Source organism: Lepidochelys olivacea (genome assembly GCF_965140295.1).
Source record: "Lepidochelys olivacea isolate rLepOli2 genome assembly, chromosome: 2".
Classification (NCBI taxonomy): Eukaryota; Metazoa; Chordata; order Testudines; family Cheloniidae; genus Lepidochelys; species Lepidochelys olivacea.
The window spans coordinates 161,542,991-161,568,527 of NC_140412.1; the positions used below are offsets into that span (position 1 = coordinate 161,542,991).

The window sequence follows — 25,537 nt, forward strand, 5'->3', positions numbered from 1 at the left end:
TTTTTTATCTTCAAAGGTATATCTGCTGACTTCGGTGACTAGAAGTTTTTTGTTCTTTTGTTTTGTTAACTCCAGCTAGCTCTACAAAGCCAACACAGCTAAATGGGAATAAGCTGGATTGTGTTCCGTCTTTTGAATAAACAGTATTGTTTATTAAGTTCCAATCAGTTATATCTGTGCAAAACCAGTGATGGCAATTCAGGTTACACAGGTGTCCTTGAGAGCAAAAATAAGAATTAAATCTGCGTTCTAATTTACCTTGAAAAACCTTTTAATAAGGATAGTGATGCACAAGGAGGAAAAAATCCAACTTCACTCAGATTCTAGGATGAGTTTGAGGAGTTGGCAGTTGGGGGCGGGGGAGTGGATACGTGTTTTTACTTTTAAACTAGATTTCTAGAAGTACAGGGCTGTAAGGGATCACAAGAGGTCATCAAGTCCAGCCACCAGCTCTGAAGCAGGACCAAGTAAACCTAGACTATCCCTCACAGGTGTTTGTCCAAAATGTTCTTAAAAATCTCCATTAATGGGGATCCCAAGACCTCTCTCTTGGAAGCTACTCCAGAACTTAACTACCCTTATAATTTTTGAGAGTTTTAATTAATATCTAACCTAAATCTCCCTTGCTGCAGATTAAGCCCATTATTTCTTGTCCTACCTCAGTGAACATGGAGAGCAATTGATCATCATCCTCTTTATGACAACGATGTAACATATTTAAACACTGTTAACAGGTTCTCCCCCCGCCCCCACTGTCTTTTTTCAGGACTAAACATGCCCAGTTTTTTTAACCTTTCTTCATAGGTCAGGATTTATAAAGCTGTTATTTTTGTTCTTCTCCTCTGGACTCTTCAGTTTGTCTGCATCTTTCTTAAAGTGTAGTACCTAAACTGAACCCAGTACCCCACCTGAGGCCTCACCCATGCGAAGTACAGCAGAACAGTTACCTTCAGTGTCTTACATATGACACTACTGTTAATACATCCCGATTGTGAAGGCCAAAGGTATAACTGGGTTAAAAAAAGAATGATATAAATTCATGAAGGATAGGTCCATCAATGACTATTAGCCAAGATGGTCAGGGGCGCAAGCTCATGCTGTGAATGTACCTAAACCTTTGACCGCCAGAAGCTGGGACTGGATGACGGGGGATGGATCACTTGATAAATTGCCTTGTTTGCTTCATTCTCTCTGAAGCATCTGGCACTGATCACTGTGGGAATACAGAATGCTCAGGTAGATGGGCCATTGGTCTGACTCACTATGGCCCTTCTTAGGTTCTTATTACCTTTTTTTTTTTTTTTTGCAACTGCATCACATTATTGACTCATATTGAATTAGTGATCCACTATAACCCCAAATCATTTTCAGCAGTACTATTGTCTAGGCAGTTATTCCCCGTTTTGTAGTTGTACATTTGGTTTTTTTCTTTGAGTGCAGTACTTTGTGATTATCTTGATTTAATTTCCTCTTGTTGATTTCAAACAAATTCTCTTAATTTGTCAAGGTTTGTCAATATTTTTTTGATTCTGTGACCTGTGGATTAACAATGTGGTCCCTGCTCTTCCCATATTACGTTAGATCAGGCTCTCCACTCTGCCTGACATGCTTCATAAATTACTTGGGCTGTCAAACGATTAAAAAAATTAATTGCGATTAATGACACGGTTAATAATACCATTTATTTAAATATTTTTAGATGTTTTCTACATTTTCAAATACACTGATTTCAGTTACAACACAGAATACAAAGTGTACAGTGCTTACTTTGTATTTAGTTTTATTACAAATATTTGTAAAAAACAAAAGAAATAGTATTTTTCACTTCCCCCATTAGAAGTACCGTAGTCCAATTTCTTTATCATGAAAATTGAACTTATAAAAGTAGAATTATGTACCAAAAAAACTGCATTCAAAAATAAAACAATCTAAAACTTTAGAACCTACATGTCCAGTGAGTCCTACTCCTTGCTCATCCAATCGCTCAGACAGACAGGTTTGTTTACATTTGCAGGAGATAATGCTTCACACTTCTTATTTACAATGTCACCTGAAAGTGAGCCCGGGTGTTCATGTGGCACTGTTGTAGTTGGCATTGCAAGATATTTACGTGCCAGATGCTTTAAAGATTCACATGTCCCTTCATGCTTCAACCACCATTCCAGAGGACATGCATCCATGCTGATAGATCCTGCTCGATAACGATCCAAAGCAATGAGGACCGACGCATGTTCATGTTCATCTGAGTCAGATGCAACCAGCAGAAGGTTGATTTTCTTTTTTGGTGGTTCGGGTTCTGTAGTTTCCACATTGGAGTATTGCTCTTTTAAGACTTCTGAAAGCATGCTCTACACCTGGTCCCTCTCAGATTTTGGAAGGTAATTCAGATTCTTAAACCTTGGGTGGAGTGCTGTAGCTATCTTGAGAAATCTCACATTGATGCCATCGTTGAGTTTGTCAGATCTGCCATGAAAGTGTTCTTAAAATGAACAACATGTGCTGGGTCATCATCTGAGACAGCTGTAACATGAAATATATGGCAGAATGCCAGTAAAACAGAGCAGGAAACATACAATTCTGCCCCGGGGAGTTCAATCACAAATTTATTATTTTATTATTTCTTAACGAGCATCATCGGCATGGAAACATGTCCTCTGGAATGGTGGCCAAAGCATTAAGGGGCATATAAATGTTTAGCATGTCTGGCATGTAAATACCTTGCAATGCCAGCTACAAAAGTGCCATGCGACGCCTGTTTTCACTTTCAGGTGACAGGCATTAAGAAGCGGGCAGCATTATCTCCCATAAATGTAAAAAAAACCTCTTGTCTGAGCGATTGGCTGAACAAGAAGTAGGACTGGGTGAATTTAAGGGGGGGAGAGAGCTCAGTGTTTTGAGCATTGGCCTGCTAAACCCAGGGTTCTGAGTTCAATCCTTCAGGGGGCCATTTAGGGTTCTGGGGCAAAAATTGGAGATTGGTCCTGCTTTGAGCAAGGGGTTGGACTAGATGAATTCCTGAAGTCCCTTCCAACCCTGATATTCTATTATTCTATTACTTGTAGGCTCTGAAGCTTTACACTGCTTTGTTTTTGAGTGCAGTTATGTAACAAACAAACAAAATTCTACATTTGAAAGTTGAGCTTTCAAGATAGAGTTTGCACTACAGTACTTGTCTGAGGTGAATTGAAAAATACTATTTGTTTTATTTATATTATTATTTTATTACAAATATTTGCATTGTAAAAATGATGAAGTGAGCACTGTACATGTTGTATTCTGTGTTGCAATTGAAATCAATATATTTGAAAAAGTAGAAAAACATGCTAAAATATTGAATACATTTCAGTTGGTATTCTGTTGTTTAACAGTGCGATTAAAACGGTGATTAATTGCTTTAATTGCAATTACTTTTTTGAGTTAATTGCGTGAGTTCACTGCAATTAATCGACAGCCCTATGAATTACCTTCTCTGGACAGCAGATGAGTATTTTTGTCTCTGTTTCACACATGGTGTCAAATATTTGCATAGGTAAGATTATTTGAGTACATCAGCTAAAAGTAAATTATTTATCCAATCTGAGAATATTTATTTAAATAACTTGTTGTCAAGGCACTGTAAAAAGATACTGTGTGAATTCTGAGTGTGTGCAGCTATGATTCATCTGTTGCTATTAGCAACAGCTAATAGTAACAATACAAACCATTTGCAGTTTATTCTGAAAGTATGGTGTGCTATTATCTTTTCTGTTGTTTAAATATTAGGTGTTTACCAACTAGTTCGTTCTTTATAAATAAGGCAGTCAAGTTTTACATATGAGACTTAGATTTCAGCATATATACTATATTATTTACAAACCAATGCGGGTGGGGGAGGAGGAATTTGTAGTATTCCTAGTCTCTTATAAGTATGGCATAAACATTGCTCATTAGTGACTTGGTCAGATATTGTATATAGTAAACTCAGCACTTAGTCATGTTGATGAGTTGGAAGAGTCCGGGCCAGGGTGAGTTTATCCACATCTTTATTCGGGCATTTGCTTTAACACCCCTCCATATCCGCTCCCTCAGTATGTTACACCTGGGCTGTGGAAATTAAACTCTTAATCATGCAGCTGAAAAGACAGTGGAGTTCCATAAGTGTAACTGAGGACTGAATTCAGCTGCAGAACCTTTATTTCTGGCAATGATGCCCATAAAGAAAACAATCCAACTTTAGTCTCAGATCTCAGATCGAGTCTGAAGGCCAGGTAGACACCTCTCTTTATTTCTAACATATTTTGAAATTGAAAGACCATAAACAGCTGATTCTGTAATGCCATGCTTCATCGCTTTTCCGAGCACTTTTGAAAGCACTTCATTGTTGCATTAGGACTGTTGTTTTACATTTAGTTCAATATTTAGTTGAAATACTAGGGATTTTAGGGAACTGTCTGTGCTTTTGTGTTCACTTTCATTATAATAACTGAAATTAGTACAGGAAAAATTGTCCCTTAGTGGGTTTTGATTTGGCAGTTATAGGCAGAGTTCTTTGTTGCTTTTAATCCCTATGGGGTTGCAGCCTTTGACTCTCAGTGATGATGCAGCTTGTATCCAGCCCATTGCGGGGGGGGGAGTGTTAAAAGTGCCATTATTAGGGGACTGTAGCCTTCTTAATAAATACAGTACCAGGCTCCAAAAGAGCCTCATCTTGTTAATTGGTTTTGGAGATGGACTTTTTCAATGCATGTAGCATACTTTCATATTATTGTACAGAGAGAAAAGAGTGATAGGGATTTTTCTGTCCATCAGTCCACGGTACAACAAGCCTTGCTTGACTAGAAGAGTGAGTTGTCAGTCCATGCCATGATCCAGTAGCTCCACTGTGCATAGCCTCCTGGGCCAATCAAGAGGCGCTAGATTTACCTGAGAACTGGTCTTTGCTATCTTCCTCAGGACCCTTCCTATGTCAAGATGAACTCCCTGGAGTTGATAGTGTCAACCCCAGTAACGCTCTATTTGAATAGATATCATCAGCTTGAAATCTTGCCAGTTTAAAAATAGTTAAAAATTGTTTCAGGTTATACATTTTTTCTTTAGCCGCATGCTAATTTACTGTAGCTTTAGAAACATTTCTCCCTTGTTGCTGTGTGATGACTCCTCAAACAATGGGAGAAACTGGGAAAAATACAGGGGAAAAATAGTGAAGTCAGTTTTCCACAAAGTGTTTCCAAATGGACAAAGACACATTTTGTCTCTAATCTGTTCAGTAATCTTGGATTGGACCTGTGACAATGTGAATAAAAGAAAATTCCACAGTCTGTGATATTTGATAGAGAATCAGTTTAAAGGAGTAGATGCAAGCTATGGAATCAAAATTTTAAATTAACAGTTTAATTTCTATAACTCGTTGCATTGGAGCAAGATGATAAAAAATATCAACTGGTGTTCATCTAATATACCTTATGGGGGAACAGTCTGCCATCTGTTTTGTTCTGTAGTATCCCCTTTCTGTTTTTATTTTTCTTCTAAAATATCTCCTTACAGATTCTGATCAAAATATTTCTGCACACTTTTCAGCTATGTGCAGTACTGTCAAAGGCCTTGCTCAAATAATTTACATTCTCCACATTTTCCTTATGTTCAGTCTGTCACAGAAATGAAAAAAGAATTGTTATTTGGAATGATCTGTGTTTCAGAAACCCGTCTTGACTGTAACTCAGTAGGCTCCATGTGTCAGTATATAAATTCTTAAATATTTTAACATATATGTAAATATGTAGCAGAGGCTATAAGAGTCCTTTGTTTCATTTTGCAAAAGATTCTTTTTACCACTCCTGAGTCCCTCACCTGTTTTCATAAGATGTATCACTCGTGCTTTCAGGAGTATCATAAGGGTTAGTTTCAATGCTGTAGGATGGCAGCATCTTCTTCAAATCAATATGTAAATTTGACATAGATAGACCTTAATTATTTCTTGAATTTGACACCAAGTCTGCCTTGCTTCCTATGTCATTCTTTAATGAATAGTGAGGAAGTTAAAAGGCAGAAACATGAGTTTTTTTTATTTAATTCTTTTAGTATACCTAGACCTTTCATTGATTTCTCCTTATTGATCAATAATTTCATCTGAGTGAGAGGGCTTCCCTCAGAATTTCCTGTATTCTGATGCTTTTAAATATGTCTACAGACCTTCATATTAGTCACATGGTTTTTAGTATGGTAATCGTCATCATTATAGTTAAAAAAATTGTTAGACAAGGAGTAAACTTTCCTTATCCGCACTTAGCTAATAAGCAGTGTGTTAATCTGTGCACTGTAGAGTCTGCATAAAAATACTAATGTCTCCCTACTTTTCAGAAAAGTAAGTGAATAAAATATGTTGTGTGGTACATTATTCTTGGTTTTCTGGTGTATCTGCTGATTCATAAAATGTAGTAATTTACAGTGGGTTTCTCTGGTGTAGGTACGGACCTTTCAGGACCTATTGATCTAGGTTTTCCTTGCAAATTGACGCAGGATACAATCTGAAAGGGAAAGCTTTGGCTGGAAGGGACCTGCCTTTGTACACAAGGAGAAAAGACTGCACCCAGTTCGCAGGATGTCACGTAAAGCAGGCAGTATGGTAGTTGTGCTGGCTGCTGCTGTTGATGCTCTGGAAAGATCAGCTCTCCATGCTCACAAAGGTTCCATCAAAGGCATGTATGTACAGCTTATTTTACTACTTCAGATTGCGTTTTTCATGTCTAAACAGCCAGGAGCTGACACTCTGGTGTAAGCTTGTTGGCTAGCGGAGAATAAATCAGTAGGCCTGTTCTTTCCTTGTTAGAATTGTCTGCCTTGTAAGATGGATTTTTGGAGCTAGAATCTGCCATACTCACCTAGGCATTAGTGCATATTTGAGATTCTATGTACAGGTAATGCTATAAACTCAGCACATGCTCACTGGTTCCTAAACTTCCTCATGTATCTGTTTGTCCTTTCTTTTTAATGCTCTCATCTTGAGAAGGTGTTCCTTAGTTTAAGGTGCTCAGCAGCTTAAAAGATCTTGTTCTATACATGAGTGTGGGGATAGCAATTACATATGGTTTAAAAAAAAGATGAAAATGGTTTTGTAAGAGCTACTCTTGTTGTTTACCAATGCTAGCATAGGCATGTGCATGTTAGGTAATGCTTATAGTGCTTTTAGCAATAAAATGCTATATGCTTTTAAAAAATCTATATTTTGCATTTCTGGCATTTTCACATTAAGAGAGGTACGCAAGCCACAGTTTTGGTCACTGTGAGGTGCCGTCCTGGAATGGAGAGGTGGTCCTCTGAGCAGGCTGTACTAGGTAAATTAAGTTACTTGAGCACAGATACTTTCTAATCTGTCATGATGGAAAGGGAGGGGTAATTTGACCTTATTTATATATACAAAGATAGACCAAAAGATTCCTTTAATGGGTTTAGAGTTTGTTTAAACAAGAAAGTTTTAGCAGTTATCCTGGTATAGTTACACCACTGTAGTTTTTTCCAGTGCAATTTCCCATGTGTACACTCTTATTCTGCTTATTCTTTTTTTGGTTTAGCTTAAATGCATTCCAAAATGACATAAACTAAACTGAAAAAAAACAAACCATTCATATATCAGAATAGAAGTGTCCATAGGAGAATTGAATTCATACCTGTACAGTAGAACCTCAGAGTTACAAACTGACTAGTCAACCACACACCTCATTTGGAACAGGAAATACACAATCATGCAACAGCAGAGGCGAAAAAAAGCACAGTACTATGTTAAATGTAAACTACTGAAAAAAGGGAAAGCAGCATTTTTCTTCTGCATAGGAAAGTTTCAAAGCTGTATTAAGTCAATGTTCAGCTGTAAACTTTTGAAAGAACACTGTTTTGTTGCGAAGATTTCAGAGTTATGAATAACCTCCATTCCCAAGGTGCTCATAACTCTGAGGTTCTACTGTATAACTATAGTATAATGGTTTCAATTGACACCTTAGCTTGTGTAAGCAAGTCCATTGTGCAGTTTGCAAGGTTCCCCTGCTCACTAGGGTTGCCAACTTTCTAATTGCACAAAACCGAACACCCCTTCCCTGAGGTTCTGCCCCTTATACAAGGCCCCACTCCCTCCATTCCCCTTCCCTCTGTTGCTCGCTCTCCCCACCCTCACTCACTTTCACTGGGCTGGGGCAGGGGATTGGGGTGCAGGAGGGAGGTGAGGGCTCCAGTTGGGGGTGCAGGCTCTGTGGTGGGGCCAGGGATGAGGGTTGCAGGGTGTGGGATAGGGCTCTGGGCTGGGGCCAAGGGGTCCGGAGTGTAGGAGGGGGTGCGGGCTCCAGCTGGGGGTGTGGGCTTCTGGGGAGGGGACCGGGATGAGGTGCTTGGGGGGTCGGAGTGGTTGGGGGATAGGAATGGTACAGGCTCTGGGAGGGAGTTTGGGTGTGGAAGGGGGCTGCAGGCTGGTTCAGGGGGTTAGGGTGTGGGAGAGGGTTCAGGGTGTGGGGTCCCAGGAAGCGGATGCCAGGTCCCTGTAGCCCCTAAACACATGGGCAGCCAAGGAGGCTCTGTGCGCTGCCCCAGCGCCCACAGGCGCTGCCCCAGCAGCTCCAGTTGGTCGTGGTTCTCGTCCAATGGGAGCTGCGGAGACGGCCCTTGGGGCAGGGACAGCGTGCTGAGCCTCCCTGGCCACCCACACATCTAGGGGCCACAAGGACCTGGGGGCCACTTCTGGGAGCCACCCGGAGCTAGAGTAGGCAGGGAGCCTGCCTTCGCCCCGGACCCCCGCTGCACCACTGATGGACCTTTTAACGGCTGGTTGAAAACCAGATGCCTGGCAACCCTACTGCTGACATGCATGAAGGCATACAGGCCTTATGGAAGCCGAGTGTTGTACCTCTATGTGGGAAGGTAGAGATTCTTTTTGAACTCTCTCAGGGCTTCTCTTCAAGCAGGAGCTTTAATATTTTATCCTGGTCTTTCCATTTGAGCACAATTTGTTTATGTTGTTGTTGAATGTTACTTCTCAAATACACTTGAAAAAAGTCAACATTTAGATTTCCTTTCCCTTTGCTTGTGAAAGTTTTTAGTACTTGAAACATTCCATCAGTACCTGGACTGATGGAGCCGCAGGTGTGTATGCACCCACACCAGAGAAAAGTAAAATTTTTGTTTTCTTTTCCTGTTGGCAGAAGATAAAATTACAGGTAACTGCTTCTTCACCAGTAACCCATCCTGTGTTTAGCCTTACTTTATCAAATTCTGGGTTTTTTTTTATGAATGGACACTAGTCAGAGAACAGTAAATTACATCTTTATTTGTAAAAAGAAAAGGAGGACTTGTGGCACCTTAGAGACTAACCAATTTATTAGAGCATAAGCTTTCGTGAGCTACAGCTTATGCTCTAATAAATTGGTTAGTCTCTAAGGTGCCACAAGTCCTCCTTTTCTTTTTGCGAATACAGACTAACACGGCTGCTACTCTGAAACCTATCTTTATTTGTGCTAATTTGGGGTAATAAGTCCCTGCTTGGATTGTTTCCTGTCTCAGTTAGTTCCCAGTTATGTTGTGGTTCTGCAGCTGTGTGCTGGAGATTCCAACATGCATGTAGTATTCCAAGTATTTCAGCCGGGGAGCTGACGTTTTGGAGCAAGAACACTTCATAAGGAACTAGAGTAAAATTCTTCAAGTGTGGGATTAAGGTGAGGTCACCTCATCAGTTTCTAAAGTGACCAGTAGAATTCTCACATATAATGGGTCCACACTGCTCTTTCATTTGTTTGCTATTTGTAGTTTACAGACGTAGAATTGTTCAGACGTGTTCCTGCTTATCTCTATTTGCAAAGAGGTACAGACTGCTACTGCCATGTGTAAGTGGTAGAGGCAGTAAACAGAAACTCAGGACTTCAGAACAGTCCAAAATGTTGAAGCACCCATACTAATATTAATAGTGGTGTTACTAGGAAGAGTGTTTTATTCATAGAGCAGCCCTTGCTAAAGTATTTGTTTGCCCTTCATGTGATTTAGATAAAGTTATGGGTATTTAACCTAGTATTGCATTCCTTTTCAGTGCCCTCTAATTTTCTTGAGTCGTAAAATTGTGCACCAGAAAATCACTAAGCATTTTGTAAAGCTCATGTTCACCTGTTCGTGTGTGTGGGTGTGTATGCATGGGTACGGCTGGTCAGAGTCACTTAGGAATGCTGAGCTGTATTCCTTTAGGCAAACTGAACAGATGGTAGAAACAATAACTTTTCTTGATAAGATGGTCACTCCGTAACAGAGCAGACTGCAAACTCTGCTTGACTGATTCTTTTCTGTCTGTCTTTTCTTTCCTTTTTTTGGTCCATAGTTGGTTTGTGGAGCTAGTATCAGTATCACCTTTTTCTAACTAGTGGCTTAGTACGTGGTGGTTTTTCTTTCTGGGTGAATCAATTCTCCTTCCTCTGTTGCTTTTTTATGCACTCCATACAATGTTTCGCTGTTATGTTTACATTCCAGTAATTTGATTCATCCCAGCAAGTTGTTGTAATTGCTCTGAGATCATCATACTTTATGAATAATTCAAAGATAATTCATTACCCGTATTTCTAACAATTGTATGGTGGAGTTTGGAAACGGCATTTTTGTTTTCCTGTCCTCAGCTTTTTATTCTTTGTTTTATTCCCAAGTTTTGAAAATTCACAAATTCTAGCCTATGGCTCGATGTTAATGGCTGATGGTTACTACTACTACTAGTAGTAGTTAATGGCTGATGTGTAAGTGGCTGATGTACTAATGGCTGATGTTCACTACTACTAGTTAATGGCTGATGTAAAAGACTGCCTTCCCTCAAAGCCACCCCAGCAGGGTCAAAGGTAGTGTTCTGATGTGAAGCACAGTGTAGCTACTTATCCTGAGGCCTGTCTGAGGGGTGCCTTGTTTCTGTATAGAGCCTTAGCTTGTAGCTGTCCAGTTCGGAGCTCTTTCTTCCCAGTTTCTCCTATGTCCTCAAGCTCCCAGGATTTAGTCATTCATTCCTAGGCCATGATAGGTTAAAAGAGAGGTTTGGCTCCTTTGTTCCAGGGGCTCAGTCCTGTGGTTGCTTTTCAGAAGGAGGTGAACATCATTTCCCTATCCTGGTGATGGAAGAACTCCTGAGCACTACTGGGGTATGCAGCTGTGAAGCTTTGATATGCAGCATCCAGCAAAGCTTATTTTGCCCAGCATCTTCCTTCATTCCCTTTCCTGAATCTCAACTGGTGATTCCTGATGGGATTCTTCCATTCCCCACCCCTCCAGTCACAAAGACCACATCATCTAAGCCCTGGCACTCTTGAAGAAGGGTGCTGGTAGTACGGGTGTATTTAAGCTACAGCACGCTGATTCTCATTTTGCCTTTGCCTAGATTACAATGAGGAAATGTACAATACAAAGGGTAGGATCCAAGAAGTTTATTCTGGGGGGCCGTTATTTGAGGGTGTACTTCCTGAGAGTAGTTCCTCTCCCTAATTTGTAACTCTCAACTTTTTACAGTAGCCTCTTTTGCACAGGAAATAGTAGTTTCCTATCAGTTGTTCCATACGTACCTTTTGGGAGCGGGGGAGGAGGGCAGTGGTAGGAAGTATTACCTTTGTTAAAACTGGGTTAAATCGGGTGAAATATTATAGAAGTAATTTTGGTCTTTTCGAGTAAAACTTATTTTCAGTGTTTTAACTAAAAATTTGCTGGTTTTACTTTTTTTCTAGTTTTTGGTAAAAACTTTAAAGAAAAAAAACTTCTCAAAGAAGCTAAAACAATTGATCCTTTTCTCACTCAGACATGTTGACGTGCATCATTAGTTGCATTTTCAGTGTATGTTCAGGAATGTTGCTGCTTCTGTGTTCTCCTTCAAATTTAAACACTATTTACATGAAACAGCAGGCTCTTAAAAAGCCCCTTTGTTACTGTTGTGACAGAGTTGGAGGCTTAATGGCCATTTGAAGACCTTTTATTTGTAAGCTGGCTGAATGCCAGCACAGAAAATTTGAGATACTGGCTGAGAAAATGACACAATATCTTCAGAACCTAAGGTAGATTACAGTTAACCACATGGTTGGGGACGTGGTCTATTGAAAAGAAAACCTTTATTTTTCGAGGCTTAACCCTTGGCTTTGAAACATGAGGAATGAGGGTTGTACAAGCCAAAACTGAATTAGTTTAATCATATTGCAGCCCTTTACATCAGGAGTTTTCCAACTGGGGCTCGTGACCCCTCAGAGGATCGCAAGGTGGCTACATGGGGGTCGCAAGCTTTCAACTCTGTGGGGCTGACAGCCGTGAGCCCCCATTAGATTAAATTACCCCCACCGTTTTTAATTTATAAGGGTGGTCACACTCAGAGGGTTGCTGCATGAAAGGGGTCACCATTACAAAAAGATTGAAAACCACTGCTTTACATATTTTAATGAACCAGATTATTGGGAAAAAATTGGGCCACAGGTCACCCTGGGAGGGGCCAGGACCTAGATCTCTCTCTAGGCCATAGAGGGCAGTGTGCCAGAGTGACCAGGATTAAAAGGAACTGCAATTAGGAGACGTGGGACTGTTGTGTGTGAGACACAAGCTGGAAGCTTCAGAGGGAAGGTCCAGGCACTAGGAGTGGTCACGAAGAGCCAGGGACTGCCAGAGAATGGAGAAGAAACCCATATAGCATAATAAAGCTAGGATAAGAGGCTGGCCTACAGCAGGGCTGGGAAGGAGAAGCAGCAGTGGGGCTAGAATATCAGAGCTGGAGCAGGGCCAGGCCTGTGGAAGAGAGGACTCTTCTGGAGGGAGGTGGACTTAGAGGTAGTTTGGATACTTGACCTTACACTTCTTGGATTGCTTCTATGGGAATAGTTTAGAAATTCTCTACTTCCCCTTTCAAAGACTTCTGCCAAGGTTATTTGCACTCTTTCTTTTTTGTCAGTGATAACAGAGAATATTCCCTTGTTAACCCACCAAAAGCTAGAGTCAGTAGAGCCTACTGCTTGAAGTGCCTACCGTGTGTGCCTTAAAGCTCATAGTAATGCACGCTGCTAAATATTTTAAAGGAGCTGATGAATCACAATATACTCAATGGCATCCTGCATTATGGGCTGTGATGGTATACTTCCCTTTCAGGACAAGAAACCATTTCTATCCTTCCTACTCCATTGCCACAAAACTTTTCCTACTGGCATTTAGTGTGGTGTTTGGAATGTTTTGCTGGCAAAACTAGATGTGTGCTGAATTGTCGTCATCCCCTTCTGTCTCTCCCCTTCCTTCCCCACGGTCGGGTCTGTCTTCGTTTCAGAATGAGGAATATTTTATGTTTTGCTTTTTTGCCTTTGTCAGGCTTCTCTTGCAGAAGTTCAGGCAGTTTGGAAGCCCTTGTCAAAGCCTAATTTATAATGCTGCGATCAGAACTCTCCCGTACAAGGCAACAGTTCTTCATTCTGGTTGAGCATGTAGAACATGCAAGGCCTTGGGGTTTTTTTTTGTTTTTGTTTGGAGCATTTTAGTTTGAAGAAAGCATACTCGGAAACCATCCGGCTTTTAAGCAGTCGTTTTTTCTTTGAAGAAAACAGTCTCGTAGAATATCACCACTATCGATTTTCTGTACCGTGGCCATTTCGTCTCCACTGTACTTAAAACAGCACCTCTGGTTTTAGTTGTACATAATTTTTTCTGTCCCTTTCCCATTGGCTGATTGTTTTAATGCCTTTTATTAACTACTGGATAGCACCTACCTCAGCTCTCCGTTCAGGTTAAGGCATCCGATGTAAATTGTCTGTTTTGGTTATTGATTTGCCCTGTTGTTCTTGCATAATAGGAGACATCGTATTCTACCAAAAAAGTCCTTCCGAAGTTAACATATCTAGAGAATTTCATCCTTTCTACATCTGGTCTTAGCAGTGAACCACGAAGAATTCAGCAAATTTAACTGGGATAAAAAATATTCACTAATTAGAGTTTTAGCCCAATTTTAACTACAGATATTGGCCAGATAGTGACCTGTTGAAAATTACTTTAGCTCCTTTGACTTTGAGGGAGTTATCCCAATTTACATCAGCTGAGTACTAAAATTTCTGAAACGATATGAACTTCTTTCTCTTTGATCATATAATGAAGAGGTTAGTTAGAAATAGGTAGGGATTAGGAGTTAGACTACAACTAAACTTTATTAAACTCACAAATTAAGTGCACTGTTGCAAATTAACACAAAAAGGGGTGTTTAAGGGAGTGATGATCAGCAGCCCCATTTTCTGCCTTCATTACCTGTAGCTTGTCCAAGGTCCAGTTTATCACTCCCCTCACTCTTGTCAATCCCAAATCAGTGTCTAAGTGCAGTAGAAAAATAGCAGATTACTTGATACCCTCTTGTGAACAATGTTCCTTCTCCAGTCTGCCACTTGCAGTCACTGTCTTTGTAGGGACTTCCCCTGCTGGGCTAACAATCCAACCTCAATCTGTGCCCTCTAAACACCCCTTTTGAGTTGGATGCATTTGTCCTGTGCATTTGTCCTGTGCTGTATTCTTGATGGCTCCCCAGAGTTTATCAAGGTAATTATCCTTCCCAGAAATGGAATGGGACCTTGGGTGCAACTCCAGGGTTTCCAATACTAGGACTTTTCCTCAAAATCGTTGGCCTTTAAAAGAAAAAAAAAAACTATTTAAGGAAAGGCAGAGTTCTGCATAATGCAAAAATATTGTTATTAATAGTGCTTGAATGTGGGCTGGGAGCGCTTGATTTTAAGAAACCAAATAAGATTAAAAACCTCAGAAACTGCATCCTCAAGTCTGGAATCCTACATTAGTTAATTGAATGAGATTAGGATCCTCCAGAAAGCAAATGATAATCTGTCCAAGTTTTACAAATATCCACAAGCCCAAAATATCCTTTGTTACCCTCCCAATTAGAAGTGCCAATATATACCCTAGAAAAGTATCCACCCTTCCTATAGAAAGAGACTTTTTATTTCCAAAAAAGCCCACTGAAAGCTGCACAGATAGATATGTGCGAGACTTGGTTAGGAATGAATCTTCAACCAAATTATGCTATCCTCCTAGCACCACATTCATTATTTCAGCAGTTGTCAGGGAAGGTCCCCTCTACCCAAAAATATGGCAGGGAAAAATGTTGAATAAGTCAGAAAAGGAAGGCTACTGGAAATCAGGAAAACAGAGAGAGTGAGCTCCCCAAGGGGACACAAAAAGATCCCCAAAAAGAGAAGGGGAAGGGGTGACAATGGACTTAATTTTCCTCAACAAGCATCAGCTTCAAGGTGGAGATTCTAAAATAATGTTCAGACACTCTGCTTCCTTTCCTACCGAAGAAGAGCTCTGTGTAGCTCGAAATCTTGTACCTTCCACCAACAGAAGTTGGTCCAATAAAAGATATTACCTCACCAACCTTGTCTCTTGGATGAAAATTCTCAGAGCATTGAGAGTATCAAGTAAAAGGGACACTCCTCATTCTGCTTCTGTTAACGACACGTAAATAACAAATAGTAAAATGAGTATTTGTCTGGAAGCCAGAGGACCACGATAGTCTCAGCTTTTTAGCTGATCTTAATAAGATTCTGTAGTTCCCAACACAAGTTCAGATTCCTAACCTAGGAGGCAAGTATCATGTCTTTGTCATATCACACAGTGCGGTGTTGAGAGAATAAGTGATGTAGACAAGGTCAAAGTTAAGGTGGCACTTTTATACAACACATCCCGAAAACACAGATGGAGATTAGATTAATTCATAATGAAGGATCTGAAAGTAAATGCTAAGTAGTTTTTTTTAACTTGCATTTTTGGTTGTGAAAACAGTCTGTGCAATCTATCGGCTGGGAATCTTGCAAGGTATACAAGGGGGAGGGAATATTGTTGGTGAAAGATGCAAATAGGCATGTCAGCAAAAGAGAGAAAAAAACAATAAAATGTAGCCACTATTAAACTCACATTAATTTGTTAAAAATTAACAAAAGCCAAATAGTAGGTGCTTCGTCTTGTTAAACAGTAGATTAAATATCCTCTCTTCCAAGAAAAGTCATTTGAACAAATCAGAAGAGCAGGCAAGCTGTCTGTCAGCAGAATATCTGAAGGCTCAAGTCACAAAAAAATGGAACTACGAAAGGTTACTCAACCGCAAAAAGGAATTACATTTTACGATCCCACAAACTCTAAATGAATTAGACAGAATTTACTTTACACATCTGATTAGGGCATAGATTTCAATTATCTGGCATCTTTTTGTAGCAGGACTAGATTTGCCAACATTCATGAACGCCAAAATAGATGAGATAGAAAAGTCTATTTCCTGTGATAAAATAAGAGGAAATTATCTTTGGAAATATGGTGTCAATGTGGAGTTTTATTGACTCTTCTGTGATCAGCTGACTCGAGTATTTAAAATGGTATTTGCAGAGGCTGAGGAAAGAGGTACACTTAAATAGGGTTGGTTTTAGAGGGGTTGCTGTGTTAGTCTGTGTATAAATTTATACCTGCCTACTGTATTTTCCGCTCCATGCATCTGATGAAGTGGGTTATAGCCCACGAAAGCTTATGCCCAAATAAATTTGTTAGTCTCTAAGGTGCCCCAAGGACTCCTCATTGTTTTTGTTAAATAGGGCTGTAATTTCCCAAATACCAAAAGACCAGTGGCCCTTAGTTGTGTGCAAGATGCTATTGTATCTCTCTTGTAAATGTAGACATTAAAATATATGCCAAGATATGGTACTTAGAATGGACAGTGATGTCTACAGATACATAGCTTTTTTAGAAGCTTGGCTACCAATAGTGTTTCATGTGTTTGTAAAGAGCCTGTCAAAGTAGGACAGTGATCCTGGTTGAAGCTCTTGGCACCACCATAATACCTGGGACTGGGGTGAGGTGCGGGGTTGAAAGACCCAAAAGCTTGCACAATCCACTTACTAGATTTAAGATGTCCTATCATTGCCTTGTCTTAGGATACACACAAGGTGTTTCTATAGTGCTTCTCTATTAAAAATGCTGGAGAGCTATAATTTTTGCCCAGAACTTGTAAAACCCACTTTGGGTTCCTTCTTTTTAGTCTAGCTGCTTCTGTTCTGTCCAAAGGGATGATTCTTTAATCCTTTCGAGTCTAAACAAGGTGAATTGTCACTGCTCCTTATTATTTTTGGCTTGGGAGCAGTTGTTGGCAGTTGCATTTAGGAAACATAAGGATGGTGGGGGCGTGTTTATGTAGTGAAAAGAGTAAAAAGCATTTAGTGTAAGGACAATGTTCTACTTAGTCACATTCAATCCAGTGAGTTCTGGAAGACTTCTGATTAAAAATGGGTCTGCTTAAGATTTTCAGAGTACAAAGTAAAGTAGGATAAGTGTGCAGTACTTATTTGTTTAAATATTTCCTTAATCTGTGGTTGTAGTACCCGAGGTTGCCAGGCTGATCTTGGGACAAAGAGAGGGGAAGGTAAAGAGAGTGACTGTGGAACATAAAATTATCCTTGATGCCAGTTCCACTCTCCTGCTTATTGCAGATGTGCTTTCATGTTGATGGATGGAACAGTGGGCAGCTCCTTGAAATGCCTTTGTCTTCAGTTGAGGCCTGAGACTGCTCCAACTTCAGTTCTCTAGCACTCCAAGGAATCCTCCAGCAGAAAGTGGGAAGAGACAACCTAATAATCTTATCTCTGAAGTAAAAATAAGTAGTAAAATATTTTAAAGAAAGCTTTCCAACTTTCCCTATACATCAGAAAGAAGCAGGAAAGAGCACTAGTACCCTCCTCCCCCAGTAGGTTATTTTTAAGGCAGATACACATTTTGATAAGAGCATGGATAGATGTAGGAATCTAAGTGCTGGGTGATATTTATAAGATGCTCACATTCAAAAACCTACACAACAATGTACTTTGGTGCAAGAACACTAAGAGAGGTACATACTACTACTGTCTGTCAAATATTTGAGAAAGCATCAACTTCTTACAAGCCGAACAATTTCTGCTAAAGGCATCACCCATGTCAACCTATTCATCCTTGAAAGTGAGATGGGAGATGGAATCTTTTTTTATTTCCATCAACAGGTCTCAGAAATTGTATACTTTTATAGGATATTCTGCCAGTTTTTCATCCCTAGCCATTCTGCTGTGTCGATAGTATTATTACACAGTTAATTTGACATGTCCAAAACACTGCAAAATTCATTTTTGGAGCGCTAATGTAGACCAGACCTTATCAGCACTTGTGTCATATTTTTTTTATGACCCTACCCTATCTATTTTCTTTTCCCCTAATTACCATGGAGTGCTAGGAGAGGGTACAAGTAGCGCCAAAGTTCTAGCTTTGAGTCACCCCCCCCCCCCGGGGGACAGATGGAGAAGCTCACTGAGGGATGGATCTTCCTGAAGGGGAGAAGAGACAGATAGGGGACTCATAACTTCGACAGCTCTTTCAACATTCGGGAAACGGGAGGAGGAGGAGGATGTTCTACCTACTTTAAGGAAGGTTTGGAGCCCCAGCAATACCCTAGTAAAACTGGTTGGGAAAGGATTTCATGAAAATTTTAAAATAATTTCTTAAATGGGCCCATTTTCCATTAAGTTTTCAGCAGTATTTTAAATTGAATATTTTTTTTGAAAATTTTCATTGACTGAAATCCCAGTTTACAGTAAGAAAATGCAGTTTGGGGTAAATAAAGAATTTGAAAACTATTTTAATAATTCCCATCACAGAAAATGTTGATAATGTGGTCAATTTTTTAAAATAATTTATTGTTAACAATCATTATTCTACAAAAAAATATGTAAGGAAAATTTTCTACCCACTTGACGCCCCAGCTCCTTCTGCTGTTTCCTCTTCATATTCTCCATATGTACTGCCTCTACTGTTAGAGGGTGGGGAGCTGCACTAGCCCATCTTCCCCATTGCTGTAATACCTGGAAGAAAGTCTTATTCCCCCCATGCTACCCAGAACTCCAGCACAAATTTGTTATCTGAAGGTCCAAGTAATTAGGAAATAACATTTATTAACATTTAAAGGTTGTCCTCTACTAGAAGTTACGTATGTAATACTGCATTTTACAGCAATTAAGTAAATGACCATGCTACTACTTCCACGTGTCTCACTTCATATTTGTGGTGAACATGTGTGCAGTGGAACAGTGTGTGCTCATGGCCCAGGCTGGTAGTGACAGAACAGGCCAGTGTCTGTTTCACAGGTGTCTGCTTCATAATTTGCACGCTTACTGACGGTCTGTGCATAAGCAAGCTATCAAGAATTGAATGGTCATGGAAAGCTAACTTAAACTGTGGATTCCTATTACCTGTGTTGTATCTGCTGTCTCTGTTCAGGTGGAGAGAATACTTCATTCTAGTGTGCTTTTGATTTGGCATCTTTCACAAGCATTAGTTTCACTAAACGTTTAAAACAACAACAAAATACTTCTTTAGAATACATTCTTTGCTTATTTGACTCTAGAATGTTATTAAATACTGCACCTTCAAAACAGTGATGTGGATGTGTACTGTTTCTAAGCAACATTATATTTTAGGAGGTGATTATCTCAAATGTTTGCAATAAAGTTGTTGAATTTTCTGATTAATAAAGCATGTCTTTCTATAAATCATCTTGTGCCTCTCCCGAAACAAGTAAAACAATGTCCTAAGATGCCACTTTCTTGTTTCTGTTAAGTAGCTGTACATCTTATTTTAATGGAGATCAGATGGATGTGTCTGAAAACCTGGAAAAATTCAAATGGCAGTGCTTTCAATTTGTCAGTCATCTTAGTTGAGGCTTAAATAGAACTTGCCACCTACACCAGAGCTGTTTGACCTCTTCACGAAAGCTAGTGGAGGTGGAAATTATTTCATTTCTTTATGCATAGAGAAGAGAATTTCTAAGTATTGTAACAGCTTGGTATCTTTTCTTTTTCATAAGAATTTTTTTATGATGTGGTTACAATGCTCTGTTATATGTGGAAGATCAGATTAATTGAAAACTTAAAGGTCGAATTCTAGTCCAATTGAAATCAGAGAGTTTTTCTGGGAAACAGAACTAAATGAAAATGCCTAACATGTTCTAGAAATCAGGTTTCTGACCCCTAAACATAGATGATTAAAAAAAAAAAAAAAATTCAGAGGCAGTAGTAGACATGCTCCTACTCTTAAGATGTTCTTGTATAATGGCCATAAGAAACTAGAGATAAAGCAGTTACTCATATCCTGGCATATATCTTGTGCTGAATGGGATCTGTTGAAAGTGCCATTCCTCCTCCCGCCCTGAGGATCTCTTGTAAGAGACTTAGTCTGACTTGCTCTTACACCTGCTGTTCAAGGGAGAACAGAAACAAACATATTCATTATGTAACTCTGTTTATGTGCAGTGCCCAGCTTTTGCAGTTCTGTGTGTCGTATTTAACACTCAACCTAGGCTCTGGGTACTTTACATTCATTTAGAACAGTATTTGATAGAGAATTAAAAACCTATTGCTCACTTTACAAACTGCCCATGCAAATAGTACAGCTGCTCCCTTCAGTAACACAGTCACTGCACCGTAGTCTTACAGTGAAACTGCCATGGATCCATACTACTGACTTGTTCCTTCCCTGACATGTATGGAAGAAGGTGGGCTTTTCAGTATACTGTATTTGGAAGGTTAAAAAAATGGCTTGAATAGACCACAAAGGGGGAGAGTAAATTCCATAGCTGAGGACCCCTTGTGGAAAATGCCTTGTTAGCAGTTTTTTTCTTAAAAAAACAAGAGAGTTCTTGTTTAAGCCCCTTTCCTGACCGATTGCAACTTTAGCAATATCACAGAGAAAGGGAGAAGCTTTGGCATATTGCTTAGTAAACTGACAGAATGATGATAAAATTAGTTTAATAGTTTAAATGTATTGCCTCGTGATAGAATTTACCTCAAGTCTTAATTATAAAGTTGGATATGTATCTGTTTCACAACATTTTGGGTGGTTTTAATCTAAATTAAGTCAAGTGGGCCAAGATAATATTGTAATGAGTGCCTTTATAAATGTGTGTAACAGTAATAATGGGCTTACTGTTGAATGTGCACCCAAAATGGTAATCTCCTTGTATGCATGAGTAGGTAGGTTACTTCTATCCATCTCTGTATACGAATCGCATGCAGTAATATGAATGCAAAGTAAGTATGCAGTTGTGGGCACAGAAATGCATTCGCACTTTAAATCTGAAAATCAGGTGCACCGTGGCTAGGGAATTGGTCTGCATCTCAGTGTGACATGATGCTGCCCGTTACCTAAAAAAAAACCAAAAAAACAAGACTTCAGTTCAGTTGCATGTTGTGCTGGGTTATTTTCCTCAAAAGAAATTCTTTCCAAATATTTGAAAAAATATATTCTCAAGTCCAAGCAACAAAGTTGGCATTTCAAATTGGTTTGTTTCTGTGCTTTTCCTTCCACCCATTCCCACACCCTCCACACCTTAGTTTTCTTGCAGTGTTGGAACTTGACAGCAGCACATACTTGGAATTGTGCAAGTTTTCTTATGACTTAAATTCATGAGTTACCCTTTGAACAAGTGTACAAGCATACAGCTACAGCACAGGAGTAGTGACACTGCAAACTTCCTTACCAACACCCTGACCAGTCCCACACATTCCTATAAGGGTGCCAAATTAGTAAAACTTCTGGTTTTTGTTTTGTTTTGTGTCAAGGCCATAAATGCTGTTCAACAATTAGCAGCATTATTTAAAGACCCGATCAAATGCCATTATCTTTCGTTGTAGTACTCTTAACTAGTCAAGTTGTCTTAAATTTATTTTGCTGCCCGAATGGTGCAACGGCAGTTTATAATTGCAGTTGACATCAGGCAGCTGCCAACAGACTTCAGACGATTACTGAAGCAGGCATTTAATAGAGAAATCGGTATCCTGGGGTTTAAAATGCTGGCTCCATATTGCAGGGCATTAGCAGTGAAATTATTTTCCTTTTGCTTCTGTAGCTACTTGTAGAAAACTTCTTACAGTTGAACTGGGAGCAAAATGTTTTGATACTAAACTAAATAGTAAATGTATTGCGATTTCTCGGTGTTAGATACCATCATGATAAACACCTAAGAAATACCTTATTCACTGGAGGAAATAAAAGCACTTTCAGCTGAATTGTTTAACATCTAACCAGCGTACTTCTCATGCAATTTTTAAAATGAATTGTCTGTGTGCATTCCCCCTTCCCCGCCAAACCCTTTTAAAAAAGTATTTTGTTTTTCCTTTTGAATTACAGAAAAATGCGAAAGGGCTGGATTTGTTTGACCAGATTGTCTATCATTTGGACCTTGTGGAAACTGATTACTTTGGCCTACAGTTCATGGATGCCTCCCAGGTTACAGTATGTACCACTTTTATTTCATGTTTGCAATAATTTATGATGCCAATTACAAATGTATAATTGGTGGAAATGATAAGAAATATATGAATTAAATGCTGAAATAACTACAGAGGTGATGGTCAACAATTCTTACAAATAGGGCCAAACATTTGAAGTGAGGCATGTGTCATTTCATGTTGTTGTTTGTATTTGTACAATTTAGGCCCTTATGGCCAATTTGGTGCTGATTGTGTGTGGGAGAAGGGGGGCTTCATGTTTGGTAGGTCCATGATACTGAAACTGGGTAAAAAAAACCCTTTGATCTCAGTATAATCTACAGTAAATCAGGGGTCCTGATAACCCCTACCGCCAGAGTTGCAGATTGTGTTGTTCTTTAGGATGATGGGGAAATAGCAAGTTATATTAAAATCTTGTACTTGTGGTACTCGTGATGCAAAATTCTCACCCCCATCCCAGGACTCCTAGGTCTGCAGTAAAAATTAGCTGTTTTAAATAAAACAACCTAACCCATTTTACAAATTGATGAAACTGCAGGAAAATAGTATTTAAAAAGTCTAATGTCCTGTGGCAAAAATACACTAAACTATTTGTTGCTTTTTGCTATAGGCATGTCCACCTTATTCTCTGTAATTTTGCTACCATTGCTGGCCATTTGAGTAGCAAATGAGATTTTAATGGCTTGGAAGGTAAACTGTTGCAATTGAGTTCTCTGAAATAAGTAAATATTTTCCATAGCGCACAGGAGGAAAAGATGCATTAAGATGTCATTAAGGTAGAACACTGGGGTCCTATGAGAGGAAGTACTGGTGTGTATGTATAGTAAAATGTAGTTTTTGAATTTTCCTTTTCAGAATTCTCAGTTTCATTAGGTAGTGAACAGAAGATGCAATGGTCTAGCAAAAAATATTGTGTCAGAAGATGATTACATTTGATCAGTGTGTTACTGAACCAAAGTATCTCAGATCACCAAAATGCAATGATAAACCAGTACATGTACTAAAACAGGATGACATGGAAAAAGAATCTTGCATGTTGTAAATGAAGACCTATTTGAGAAAGAAAAACAAATCTGGTCTTATTTATAAGAAAACTTACTTTCTCCTAGTAGATTTGCTTGTACTTCATTAAATTGTATGTACTGATCCCCAGAAAACAAAACTATCAGCTGACAAGTTTCAAACACTGATTCTTCCCTTGTTGCAATAGTTGCTAACATTTGCTTATTTTGATATGGAATATTTTTTAAAAAATAAACTGGTCATTAGGTCACAGCTGTTGGAGACTTGTGGGTTCATTACTAGAAAAAATCTTAGAAAATTAGCAAAAACTGGATTCTAGATTGACTTTTGGTTTATATTTCCATGAAAAGCACGGAGTCTAAATCAGTGTCTACTTTTCTTTGCTTGTAAATAGAGCTGGTTGAAAATCAGAAAAATAATTTTATAAAATTTCTGAGTTGTCTCACGTTTGCTGCGTTTGAAATGGTCCCATTTTTCCATATTGGCATAATTTTTCAGATTTTTTTTTTAAAAATTTAAATTGTTTTCAAAATGGTTATAGAAAGTTGCCATTTACCCAAAATAGTTCCTCCTCTTCTCCCCGCCCCCCCATGGAGAACCAGATTTTCAGTAAACAAAAAATGTTAATGATTTCAATTTGAAGTGTATTAAAACATTGTGTGGATAAACAAAATCCAGATGATATCAAGTTTTAGTAATTTTTTGTTTCTGAGAAAAGGCCATTTTTCAATGGAAAGCTTCTTGCCTGAAAAATCTGGATCAGTTCTACAGGTATCTATGTAAATAAAGTTTTAAAAAAGCTACCTCTAAGAATCTTGAACCCAATCTTCAACTTAAATGAAAAATTATCCTTTGACCGTGCAGACTTTTTTTCCTCCTACTTTCTCCAGTGTCTGTTCTCTTCCCTGTTAGTCTCCTCATCTGTTCCCTACTTTACTACATCTATAGCTCTTTCATCTATAATCCCAAATAATTTCCATTCTGTGTTCCAGCTGCCACTGGGTGAGAGAGCATACGGGCTCGGCCCATCTGTCTGGGTGCATGCTCCCTTCTGTCACGGACACAACTGGCTGCCTTTTGCCCCTATAGAGTACACACTGCCCCATTTGCCCTAAGCATGGACGTTTGTGTAATATGAGTTCACTGTGCTCCTTCATAGCACAGCTGGCAGGAGATTGTAGCTGCAGTTCGTGGAGGCACAGAGCACAGCAGGGGAAGGAAATGGCCCAAGCAACAGGAGCAGAATTTCAAAGAAAAGCTACCTTTTGGGTCTTGAAGCAGCTCAGGATGGTCACCAAAGGGAACAGCAACTTTATAAAAACAACTCGCTCCAGCAAGGAGAAGGGGAGAGAGGGAAGCAGACTAGAACCGAAAACAAGGCTGAGCAGGAGGAAGAGGAGACTCCTGGACCCCTGAACAGACAATCTGACTATTCCTTGTGCTAAGAGTAGTGTGTATGTGTGTTTAGAAATACCTTAGCAGAGTCTCTGTAACTTGCTATAATGTAATGCCTGAAGACCTTCTGGCTTCCCATTTCCTTCAACAGCTTGACTGGAACTCAGGGAGTATTTAATACCTAGTGGGGATGCTTGGGAAACCAGGCACTAGTTTCAGGGTTTAGGCAGTTCATGGTCCCCATTGACAAGAGGGATATCAGATTCAGGGTCTGCAGCTAGAGTGTGGGCCTAGAGGCCCAGAGGCAGGACCTAAACTCTGCCCATCCCCACCAAGCCTGGTGAGTGTCCAGCAGAGGAAGATCATCCAGGGTTGTAACTCCATCTCATGTGCTGGCATGAACCTGCAGCTGCTAGTAGGAACCCCTCTTAGACACTCTGACTGTTAATACCCAGTCTCTTTTCCTTTACTTCAGCAGCCAGGTTGCAACATCATCATGGTTCTCATTTGTTTGCATGTGACATAACCTCACTCCTATCACTCTAACTTAACCTTTTGATTTATCCACCACATTTAATTTCCAGATACTTTCCATTTGTATACAGCATGTGATCTTGGTACTCTATTTAACTGATCAATTACACGGTTTTATTTAGCAAAGGCTACATTATTACCCTTCTACCACCTACCATTTCCCAATCCTTGCCTCAGTTCCTTTCCCCTTGTTCTGGCTTCTGGCCTTAACCCTCCTTCTTCTTGCTTGCTCATCCCAGCTTGCTTTACTTTGAGTGTAACTTGAGCCTCCATCTCTCAAGAAGTATTGCGTGTGTGCACCGCTG

General features: G+C 39.5%; 1 protein-coding gene across 4 annotated transcripts in view; it reads left to right on the top strand.

Moving 5' to 3' along the window:
* The window catches only part of EPB41L4B (erythrocyte membrane protein band 4.1 like 4B), a 246,643-nt gene that overhangs the window by 64,877 nt on the left and 156,229 nt on the right, over positions 1 to 25,537 (top strand). For all 4 annotated transcript variants that reach the window (XM_084619648.1, XM_084619649.1, XM_084619650.1 and 1 more), the window contains exon 2: positions 22,180 to 22,284. In XM_084619648.1, coding sequence (XP_084475774.1) covers positions 22,180 to 22,284 — 105 coding nt within the window. The remainder of the gene's footprint in view (positions 1 to 22,179; positions 22,285 to 25,537) is intronic.